This window comes from Paroedura picta, chromosome 9, assembly GCF_049243985.1.
Source record: "Paroedura picta isolate Pp20150507F chromosome 9, Ppicta_v3.0, whole genome shotgun sequence".
Taxonomy (NCBI): Eukaryota; Metazoa; Chordata; class Lepidosauria; order Squamata; family Gekkonidae; genus Paroedura; species Paroedura picta.
Window position 1 is genome coordinate 60,974,957 of NC_135377.1, and position 12,325 is coordinate 60,987,281.

At 41.7% G+C, this 12,325-nt stretch overlaps 1 protein-coding gene across 3 annotated transcripts in view; it reads left to right on the top strand.

The window, feature by feature from the left end:
* DCDC2 (doublecortin domain containing 2) overlaps positions 1-12,325 on the top strand; it is a 53,399-nt gene that overhangs the window by 18,407 nt on the left and 22,667 nt on the right. For all 3 annotated transcript variants that reach the window (XM_077353023.1, XM_077353025.1, XM_077353024.1), the window contains 5 exons: positions 4,426-4,502; positions 4,588-4,719; positions 8,079-8,225; positions 9,225-9,255; positions 10,489-10,639. In XM_077353023.1, coding sequence (XP_077209138.1) covers positions 4,426-4,502; positions 4,588-4,719; positions 8,079-8,225; positions 9,225-9,255; positions 10,489-10,639 — 538 coding nt within the window. The remainder of the gene's footprint in view (positions 1-4,425; positions 4,503-4,587; positions 4,720-8,078; positions 8,226-9,224; positions 9,256-10,488; positions 10,640-12,325) is intronic.

Consider the following 12,325-nt stretch of genomic DNA (forward strand, 5'->3'; position numbering starts at 1 on the left):
GGCAAGGGCAAAGTCAAATAAGTAGAGTCCTGAAGATCTTATACAACAATCTCCTGAAGATCTTATACAACAATCTCCAGAGATCAGTTCCCCTAGAGAAAATACTTTGGAGGGTGAATTCTGTGGCATTATATCTCACTCCCAAATCTTTAGGAATTTTGCAGCACAAGGACCATCAGGGCATTCTGTGTAGTCTCGTCTTTTCTTTTCTTTTTGGTTATAGGTCATGGTTTCCTGATTTTCCATCACATAAGGCATCCAATCTATACTAAGTTCAAAAAATTAGAACTAGCTCTTATCATACCTACATGGTGTGATTCAGACCAACTTGATAGTTTTTGAAATGTTATACGAGCTCAGTTTTTATTCTTTTTTTATTTTTAAGAAAATAGATTATCCATCCTGTTATTTAGGTCCCAGTGAAATGTGTTGGACATTTGACTTCAGTTGCTATCACATGTTTTGTCCATTCTCTAGGAAGTTCCTTTATTAATATCCATCTGTGCAGACAATTCATTAACAACTCTTTGTGCTGATATGATCAATTAGTAATTATAATAAAGGCCATGAGCTATAACTGGTTTAATTAGCAGAGTCATCAACATAAAATAATTCAGTGTAGTCATAGGACCGCTCTAATTGGGGGAGAGCAAAATTAAATTTATGATGCAGCAAATTAAGTGCACAGTTATTTATGTTTTGATTCTGGCATGCTAACTATAATGGGAAATGAAAAAGAAATTATTAAGGATGGCCCGTCTTTTTAAGAGCAAATAATGGCATTACATGTGCTTTCCTTCTTGCTCTCAAAATGCATTGAGACTTTAATCACCTGACAATTTATGTTACTTCAGTTGCTTAAGCCATTTGATGGAGAGGCTGATTCTGTGAAGGCTCAAGGGGGTGGTAGGTTACAGTGGATGAGCGATAGGGTTGTGAGTGTCGTGCATAGTGCAGGGGGTTGGACTAGATGACCCATGAGGTCCCTTCCAACTCTATTATTCCATGATTCTATCTGTGTTTCTATCCCTATATATTGGATTAGTATCTTTGCAAGGTTAGTAGTGGAGGATTTTTTTTTTGTTAGTTTAAAATTTTAATCTGGAAATTCAGTAAACCTGATCCATAGATTGTTATAACTCTAGACCAGGGGTAGTCAAACTGCGGCCCTCCAGATGTCCATGGACTACAATGAGCCCCTGCCAGCATTTGCATTACTCCTTCTCTAGACTAAAACTGGAAAAGCTTTGTATACTGGAAGAACAGGGGATGGCTGATACCAAGGGTCTGGGGCAGGGAAACCTGGGAAACCTTTATCAGCAGCAACAGTTGTTGTTGTTAGGTGCGAAGTCGTGTCCGACCCATCGCGACCCCATGGACAATGATCCTCCAGGCCTTCTTGTCCTCTACCATTCCCCGGAGTCCATTTAAGTTTGCACCGACTGCTTCAGTGACTCCATCCAGCCACCTCATTCTCTGTCGTCCCCTTCTTCTTTTGCCCTCAATCGCTCCCAGCATCAGGCTCTTCTCCAGGGAGTCCTTCCTTCTCATGAGGTGGCCAACGTATTTCAGTTTCATCTTCAGGATCTGGTCTTCTAAAGAGCAGTCAGGGCTGATCTCCTCTAGGACTGACTGGTTTGTTCGCCTTGCAGTCCAAGGGACTCGCAAGAGTCTTCTCCAGCACCAGAGTTCAAAAGCCTCAATTCTTTGACGCTCAGCCTTCCTTATGGTCCAACTTTCACAGCCATACATTGCAACTGGGAAGACCATAGCTATCTCAGACAGAGCTCTTCCACCAGGCGTTTGGTTGCAGCCAGGGTAAGGGATATCAGTGGGGTCACGCCTCCAAGCACCTACCTTGAGACATTGAGCTAGGATGGGTTTGTTGAGTTGAGTCATGAATTTTAAGGGGATTGTCAATATTCTTATTTTGTTATTTCACTATTTTTATTCTGTTGTAAACTGCTGAGAGTTGGCTGGCCCAAGAGTGGCGGTTAGTAAATCTAATAAATACTATTTATTCTATTTGTCTTATATCAGCCTCACTGCAAATCCTTGGTCAGTAGGTGAACTAAAGTCTGAGCTTTTTCCAGGATCCACTTAGTTGCTTCTGGGGCTGAACTCTTAGTGGGTCCTGAGTGTGGGGGGGCAACAAGTGTGGCATGCCCATCTTTACCGCCTGACCCACTGCTGTGGCCAATAGGGGGTCAAGATGAGCTGCAGAGGAGCTCTCTCAGCATTCTGCCTTGGCTGGATCCTGGCATACACCTTCACTGCTGCCAGATATACAATAATAATAACAGTTCCAATGTTGTTTGGTGCTGTTCTGCCTTGCAATGGTGACCTGCAGCAAGTAGTTTCACAGGTTAATGCCACCCTGATTTAGCTGTTAGGCTCTTGTGAGGATGTTCTCTGACAGATGCACAGATAGCTGGTTGATATTGTATCACCCCTTGCTCTCCTCTTCTCCAAGCTACACATACCCAACTGAACAGTCTTAGAAGTAGCAGGTCAGCTGATTGGTTCTCCTGACTTCAAGAGAGGGCTGCTTGGAATTAGAGCTCATCTCCAGGTGACAGAGATCAGTTCCCCTGGAGCAAATGACTGCATTGGAGGGGGGACTCCATAGCATTATGGTCCACTGAACTCCCTCCCTGCCCCAATTCCCATGCACTGCCGGCTCCAGCCCCAAAGTCTCCACGTGCTTCCAAACCCAGAGTTGGCACCCCTATGAACAATGGACTACCTATGAAGTGACATTTTCTTAGCACTGCTCAGAAATAGCATTTTTTGAGAACCTGGATCCAGTTCTGGCCGCTTTGGATGGCAGAAACCATTGCACATGGCTTCACAGGATGATCACTCTCTACATCTGAATGTGAAAACAGCGCTTGCTAACAATAAGGCACAAGCCATTGAGAAGATTCCCTGAAGTGTGCCATTAATTAGTTTCTGCAAGCTGATGAAACCCATCAAAGTTTCTCAACAGGACAGTGAAGCACAAAGCATGCGATAGGTCCCTGCAGAAATAAGTCATCCTGACAGCGATGAAGGCTCATGCATTAATTGTGTGTATCTTCCAAATATAGTCTCTGTAACCAGATGCCCTTTTAGACAAATCCCTCATCAAAGAGCCATTAGTACTCCCGGCTTCTTTGGTCTGTCTGGAAAACAACACCCTATCAGTCTAAAATAAGCCGGTCACTTGGGAATGCGTGCTGTGATCAAAGCATTCCGTTTTTTCTCCGTTTGAGAATAATTGCAAAGTAATTCTGATTTGTCGAGGGTACTTCAATGAAATAGCCTCACTCTGAAGTGTGTGGGTGTGGAGTGTGGGTGCATACTTTACAAATGACAACCTGGAATTTCAAAATGGGTTAAAAACAGTACATATAAGTTCACCAGCCTGCAAATGGGGCCTGGGGAATCTCCTGCTACTAACTTTTATATATGTGTGTGTGTGTGTGTGTGGTAAAGGTAAAGGTATCCCCTGTGCAAGCACCGAGTCATGTCTGACCCTTGGGGTGACGCCCTCTAGCGTTTTCATGGCAGACTCAATATGGGGTGGTTTGCCAGTGCCTTCCCCAGTCATTACCGTTTACCCCCCAGCAAACTGGGTACTCATTTTACCGACCTCGGAAGGATGGAAGGCTGAGTCAACCTTGAGCCGGCTGCTGGGATTGAACTCCCAGCCTCATGGGCAGAGTTTTCAGGCTGCATGTCTGCTGCCTTACCACTCTGCAAGAGGCTCTCTCTCTCTATATATATATATATAGGGCTCTGTGATTATTCCTTTCAGTCCTATATCCCACATTGTAAACTGCATTTGCAATATATCTTGACCATTTTGAATGAAAAGTAAGGGAATAAAATTATACTTTAAAAAACATTTTAAAGTATACTTTTAAAAAGCATTATACTTTTAAAAGCATTTTAAAAGCATTCTAGATGACCCTGGAGGTCCCTTCCAACTCTCTTATTCTAAAAGTCTGTTGGCCCTTGGCTATTAGTATGAATTGAAGTATGGTTCCCTCCCCCTCCTCAAGTTTCTACACAATGAACTATGAGAAGCAGCTAAGAAATTAGGAGATCTGGTGAGTTCACCACTCCTTTGACTCAGCAAGATCCGTTAGCAAATCAGTAAGAGAATCAAAGTTCTGAAATTCAAGTCAGTCTTTTTGTCTGGAAACATACAGAAGAGAAGGAAGGAAAACTAAATGCAAGTTTTGCTCGAGTTTTTAATGAAAGCACAAATAAAAGGCAACCGTAAGTACACTATGATATCATGCAGTATCCTTAGCTGATCGAAGCGCAAAACTTTTTAAAGTAGGGGAGGGGGAAGGGACAAAAAAGGGGAAAGATTATAAATGATGTCATAAGGATACGTACAAATAGAAGTAATCATTGCATTTTGGGGTCTTCCAGGTGAAGCCAGTTATCCACAGCAGAATCAATGTGTCAGCACGCTTTCGAAAGCCCCTTCAGGAGCCCTGCACTGTTTTGTACGTAAGGTTTTCTGATTGCCAGCTTGCTCTACTTCATTTTGCAGAACGTTCTCCTGTAAGCAACTTTGTTCCATCTTTTCAGCCTGATTGCAAACGGCGATCTCGTAAGCCCAGCAGTGCGTCTTTTTATCCCAAGGAAAACGCTGATTCAGTGGGAACATGTCCTTGAAATGGTGACCGAGAAAATTACACTCAGAAACGGAGCTGTTCACAGGTAAGAGGAAGCCCTGTTGTTGATATTTGCATCTTATGAAGTGACATTTTCCTAGCACTGTCCAGGAATAATATTTTCTGAGAAACTGGATCTTGCAGTGTGCTCAGCAGGTCTACAAATTTAATCTCCTTTCAAGACAATGTGAAAAAATGGTCCAAAGGATGATAACAACGTCCCACCTACCGTCATCAACTGTTGGTGTCCTTAGAGCACATTTGCCTGAGGATTTTTACCTGTCTATCAGTTGGGCCCTAAAGAAATGATTCTGTTTTGTCCCAAATAGGAATTGCACGTGATCTCCCGACTACAGAGATCAGTTCCCCTGGTAAAAATGGCTGCTTTGGAGGGTGAACTCTATGGCATTGTAACCCACGGAGGTTCCTGTCCTTCCCAGGTTCCACCCTCAAATCTCCAGGGGTTTCCTAACCTGGATCTGATAATACTCACTTTGCCAACCCCTGCCAGTGGCTGGGAGGGGGAGGACAACCTGGCAACCCTGATACCAAACCAAGCCACTGATCCACCTTGCTCAGCATTGTTTACTCTGACTTACAGTGATTGTCTAGGTTTTCAGGCAAAGATGGTTTCTATCCCCCCACCCTCATAATGAAAACCTTTAGCTGGAGATGCCAGGACTGAATCTTTTACATTTAAATCTTTTAAATTTGTCCTGTAGCACTGAGCCATAGCTCCTACTCAAAGATAGAAGGCATTTGAACAGGAAAGAACACTGTGGACCCAGGACTAAAAATGCTGCAAATTTGACCATGAATGTGTTGGACAGTTGAATTTACAATATTTGAAAGTGTTGACCAGATGCTTGGTTCATGCTGAGCAGCCACAAATGCCTGAGGGGCAGTTTCGCGCTGGGTTTTTGCAAATCAGTGCCGGTAACGATGCTACCAGCTATTTGTTGGGCAATATTCTGGGGGAGAGGCAGGCTGGGGGGGGGGGCTCATCCTCAGCTGTTTATTGGTCTGGGCATTGCCAGTCAAGACATTTAAATGTCCAGTTGATCCACAGAAGGAGGATTCTCTTTGCAGATCTTTTGGGCAGTGATTTGGGACTCCAAATCAAAAGAAGAAGAGTTGGTTCTTATATGCCACTTTTCTCTACCAGAAGGAGTCTCAGAGCAGCTTACAATCACCTTCCCTTTCCTCTCCCCACAACAGATACCCTGTGAGGCAGGTGAGGCTGAGAGAGCCCTGATATTACTGCTCAGTCAGAACAGCTTTATCAGTGCTGTGGTGAGCCCAAGGTCACCCAGCTGGTTGCATGTGGGGAAGTGGGGAATCAAACCCAGCTCGCCAGATTGGAAGTATGCACTCCTAACCACTACACCAAGCTGGCATCAAATAGGTTCAGCTCTTTGTGATTTGGTCCTGAATCTCTCTAGGAATTAATGCTTCAGCTTAAGAACCAGAAGAAAAAAACCTTGAATTAGCAAAGATTTGCTGGTGTTGTTTTTTTGCCAAGCTGAATGCACACCCTTAGTAGCAACTATCTGTTTAGGAATTCTTCTTGAGCCTTGGTGAAACCAAGAAGAAATTCCAGTGTAATGGTCAACCATAAACTTGAAATATGTAAATTCAACTAGAAAGCTGTAATAAATTTTCTGAAATAAAATTCAGAACAAAGTTGCTTGAAGAGCCTTGTCTTCTATTGGAGATATGTGCATATGTTTCGATCACATGATTTTCATCAGTGCAACCAGTACTCTAAAGATAAAAAAGTTACCAAAGAACATGTATATTCACAAAACAGACACCGTAATTTAGAGAACATTATTTGGATTCGGTATAACATTGTGCTAATAAGAGAAAACTCCAGTATGGAAAAAATTCTAACCTTTGGTTTCCTCATGTAATTACCTATCACTAGCCAGAACTAACACTGGAGTCATGGGAGAACAATACACGGTCACTTTGAATTCTTTTCCTGGTTTCCTGTAAATCCAGTACTTGTATGTGACTCACTGCAAGGTTAATAAATGCTAAGCAAGCTAGTGAAAGTCATTACTGTTTGTTTAATCGATACAAAATTATTTACTAAAGTTTCTAGAAACAGAGCTATAATAGGTCTGAGTTCCAGTAAAGTGTGCTCACTTAAATAAATAAATGCAACATCAAGAGGGCTCAGTAATTCCAATGCTGAGTTAAAGAGTACTCCATGTATTTTCCTCTCAATTACACACTATAGAGATCTGCTCCCCTTGAGAAAACAGATGCTTTGGAGAATGGGCTCTATCTGGCATTGGACCCCACTGAGGCCCCTGCTCTCCCAGGCCCCATCCCAAATCTCCAGGAGTTTCACAATCTGGAGTTTACAACTCTACATCAAGCTACCTCAAATAACATATTTTATTTATTTATTTATTTATTATATGGTGTTCACCAGGCGTAGTCAAACTGCAGCCCTCCAGATGTCCATGGACTACAATTCCCATGAGCTCCTGCATTTGCTGGCAGGGGCTCATGGGAATTGTAGTCCATGGGCATCTGGAGGGCCGCAGTTTGACTACCCCTGGTGTACACATTAGGAAAGATTAAAAACATCAAGTCTGAATATTAGATTATGTAGAACATCAAAATGATCTTGCATACTCTGTGGTAGATTCAAGTGGGTAGCTATGTTGGTCCGAAGCAGCAGAACAAATTGAGAGACCAATAAAGTTTTATTCAAGGCATGAGCTTTTGTGTGCATACACACTTCCTGTGGGCAGAAGAGCAAGGTCTCAGCTAACTGCTGTCAGCAATTGATTATCTATTCGCCCATTATTCTCTTAATGTGGACATATTTATTGAACCCAAGATGTTTCCCATGCAATTCAATCTCAAGTGAATACAAGCAAAACCAAATGTCTGTTTTGTTTCCTATTTATCTCTGGAATCTGTTAACCATTTTCATTATGCTGTATGTTAATTTACTCTCACGCTCTGCCTATAAGTATGAACTGATTATTTCCATTCCATGACATTGTATCTGAGGAAGTGGACGTGCACACAAAAGCTCAAAACTGGTACTCGAGGTCTCAGGAGAAGATACTGATTCCCAGACAAAGCCGAGCAGGGAGGCAGGAAAGACGGGCTCATTACGTCCATACCTATTCTGAATAGTGATCTAAGGTGGGATGGCTAGGCTAGAGATCAAAGGCGTTACTGAGATACAGGCAGAGATAACTGTCATAGGCTTGCAAATGAAAGGGACTAGGTTACATGGCAAAAATATTAAAACATGGTTTTGACATATGGCAGGGAGGAAAAATTTAACATCTCTTACTGGCATGAGAAATTGTATTACAACAGCATTTAGTTATCTTGGTACCAGTTCAAGCATGGACCTTTCTTTGTACTTTACAGGCTTTACACCTTAGATGGAAAACCTGTCGAGAGTGGGTTGGATTTGGAAAATGGACAGTTTTATGTAGCAGTTGGCAGAGACAAATTTAAGAAGTTACCCTATAGTGAAGTACTGTTTACCAAATCGACAGTTAGGAGGTCATATGGGTAAGTTTAATGACTGCTGTGTGATTTTATGCTAACCCTATCTGTGAACAAAAAGAAACCTTGTAAACTGCCTTGTACCTGGATGCTTGCAGCAGCTTGGCCTATAGGTGACCATGGGATTTCCATGTGCTGTTGGGACCTATATATTTGAAGAACGAGGCCAACAGACAGTAATCTTGTACTTACTATGGATTCCTATGCCCTTGATTGCCTGGTTTAGATGCTACGTTTGTCCTTGTGAGCATGTATGTGGGAAAGACTTTACATGCTTCTATGGACAAAAATGAATTTTGTGTATTATTGTTATTTAGTGTGTTATTATTACTTAGTGCATTTTTATTTTGTCCTTCCTCCAAGAGGCTCAGGAAAGGATATATGGATCTCTCTGCCTCCATTTTCTTTTTTCACAACAATTTCCCCTGCAAGTTAGGCTATGCTGAGAGATGAGGACTGATTGATGGCCACTCAGTAAATTTACATAACAAGCAGGAATGTGGACTTTGGTCCCCCGGATCCTAGGCTAGTGCTCTAACCACTGTACCACACTGCCCTCTCCTCTGTTGAAGAGATTTTTTGTTGGTTTCCTCATCCTGCTCACCATTTTTCTTAGATATGTTTTTGCAAAAAAAACAAGAGTTAATGTCCTGTCCCAGGCCTTTTAATAGTGATCTTCAGCAGTCATGCGCATGTCCCTGTGGGTTGAGAAGGGAAGATTGAGTTTTTCACATAACACTAACCTGTTCCCCATCTCCTCAATCCAGTATTATGGTGAATTTTTATGGGATTATCTCTCATTTCAATCCTGTTTAAGACAAAGTACAATTACAGTTTATGGACTGTTTAAAAATATATGGCATAGTTAAATGCTGGCTTCCTGGCATCTTGAAAAGGCATAATATTTGTCAGTAACAGATAAGCTGTTTCCTATTAAAAATATGTTACTGAAAGCATTTTTATGATGATCCTAACATGATCCTAACATTTTATCTCTTTCTGCAGGTCAAAATCATCTGGGAAATCTAAGGGGAGTGTGAGTATCAAAAACAATGATACTAACTTTATTTGGATATTTCTGTCTTCCTTTTCTGTCAAAAATAGCACCTGAGCCATCTTACAGATATAAAAGCATTAAAAGCAATCTCACATTTAAGACAGCAACTCAGCAGTATATTTTTTAATTTATCAAAAGAGAATCGCAGAACAGAATTGCCTGCTTTTCAGACATAGGGGAAGGGGTAGTGGGAGGAAGATTTTTTAAACGTTGCAAAGGTATTGTTTTATATCTATCCAGTGTTATTCATGCTTGTGAGTTTAAAAAGAAAAACAGAAGATAAATCACCCACAGCTCAGCCTGCCTTTAAGGGAAATGTGAGAAATGGTTGGAAATGGTTGTACATGCTTTTTAAAAAAAAGATACTATGCTATTTCTATGCAATATTATACATGCTCCTAAAAAACCCGCATCCCCAAACAGAGTGGACTAAGAATACTGAGGGTCACATGAGAATCCAGTGCGAGGATGGGGTACAATGTGTTTCAGGCATGAGTAGTAAAGAGGTACACATATTATAATGAGCATAACCACGCCCACCACCTTGCATACTAAACCTATTTGCATAACCAAGCTCCCTGATGTCACCGGAAGTGGCATCATCATGCTCCCACCCCATGCCCCGGAAGTGCCGCCATGTCACCATGCCCCTTGATGTCACCGGAAGTACTGTCAGGGAGCGTGGTTATGCAAATAGGTTAATTAGTATGCAAGGTGGTGGGCGTGGTTATGCTCATTATAATATGTGTACCCCTTTACTACTGGAATGAAAGGGAACTCATAGCTAAAATTGGAGAGAAAATGTATTACTCTGAGCTATTTGACATCTCTGTTGCAAGGGAAATTTCACACAGAATCACATCGCATTGATAGAAATTGGTGATTATCTTTTCAATATCCCAAGAATAGTATTTTGGAGACTAGTTTGACTTGTACATTAATCGCTACTTGTCTGGAAATATGTTTGAGTTGAGTTGACATATTGTATTGCCAAATTTATGCCAAAGTGACATTTTCAGGATTAAGTGTTGCTTTTCCATTTTAAAGCCAGGTCCACTGAGATTAAAATTTAGATTTTTAAAAACAATAAAATGTTGCATATGTGTGTGTTTGAAATGAATGTGCAAAAGTTCTTTTTGAATTTTCCACAAATTAAATGTTAACTTGTTATGTTTGGGTTTTTTTTGTGTGTATGGCTGGAACAAATACTAGTCCAAATCTACTGACACGGGTGACACAGTATCGTCTCCTCCACCTTCAAAGAAGAAGGAAAAGCACAGACAAAATCAGGAGCCTAAGAAACCTGCAACATCAAAAGAAAATGTGCAAGTAGTGACCAAAACTTATATTCTCCCAGATAATGGTAAGTACCTTAAGTCCATAGGTACTTTAATTATTTGGTCCATAGTTATGGTATCCAACAATATGACAAAGTACTTATTTTGCTGCCACAAATAATTATCTTCTGGGAAAGGTCTTTACTGATCAGTACTGCTCAAAGGCATATGACATACATCTGAATGGTAATTGCCAGCTCTTTTTTTAACCGTTGTGTTTGTATTGCATATATTTTTGAAAGCTAGGGTAAAAGAAGAATGGGTGCATGGGTGGAGATATTAAAGTGCAATGTTGAATCTAGATAGGAAAATGGCCAGGGGTCTTTAGAATCATAGAATTGGAAGCGGCCATACAGGCCATCTAGTCCAACCCCCTGCTCAACGCAGGATCAGCCCTAAGCATCCTAAAGCATCCAAGAAAAGTGTGTATCCAACCTTTGCTTGAAGACTGCCAGTGAGGGGGAGCTCACCACCCCCTTAGGCAGCCTATTCCACTGCTGAACTACTCTGACTGTGAAATTTTTTTCCTGATATCAAGCCTATATCGTTGTACTTGTAGTTTAAACCCATTACTGCGTGTCCTTTCCTCTGCAGCCAATGGGAACAGCATCCTGCCCTCCTCCAAATGACAACCTTTCAAATACTTAAAGAGTGCTATCATGTCCCCTCTCAACCTCCTTTTCTCCAGGCTGAACATTCCCAAGTCCCTCAACCTATCTTCATAGGGCTTGGTCCCTTGGCCATTGTGTCTTTCATACATCTTTAAATGGAAAGACAGTATGTTAAATATTGTCCAGTACCTTAAATATGATCCAATCTTCAGGGTCTCCTTTTGATATGTTGCTGCTCCTTCTGAAGCCCTAGTTAACCCCTGGCAGCTTGACACGATTGCTATCAGGCACCCTCTCTCACGTGTTTGAACTCAGGTTGCCCCTAGATTGACCAAGGGCTTCTGAGCCATGAAAAGGCAAGAGAAATGGCTACAGCAATAGTGCAGGAAGACCCGGAATGTATCTGATATCATTAGGGTTGCCAGTCTCCAGGTGGAAACACAACAGACCAGGAATTGTTGGGCTAGAGAGCCATGTATATCCAATCCATACACATTCAACAACATTTTTAACAACAATATTATATTTCTGGGGGGGGAGTCTTGCTTAATTAAAGAAACTGAAGTCCCATGCATAAGTCTGCTGCCCATGATCTCAGGATGAATAAACAGAAAAGCATTCCAAAATGCCTCTATACTCCCTGAAGAACGCTCTGTCCTTCGAATACTATCAATGGTTGCCCTTGAATTAATAACTGTGGGGATTATACAGGTGTAAACCACTGCAGTGATAGCAGTGATAGCATGATATTTGTTATTTTATTATTTCCTTTGAATTGCTTGGCTTATTATTTATGTGGTTTTATGCCATTCTATTATTGTTTTTAACCCCTGTAAACTGCCGGAAGCCAGAAGGTCTGGGAGCAGTGGCTAAGAAAGCCTGCTGCACTATTCTTGTGACCTGAGCCTCCATGGAGAGGGAGGTGTCAGGGATCACACCCAGGTTTCTGGCAGAGTGGGCTACTGCTAAACACACTCCCTTCAGATTGGGTTAGCACACTTCCTCGTTTGGTCCATTCCTACTTAGCCACAGGACCTCTGTCTTTCAAGAATTAAGCTTCAGATATCTCTGCTTGAGTCACTTTGTCACTGCTTCCAGGCA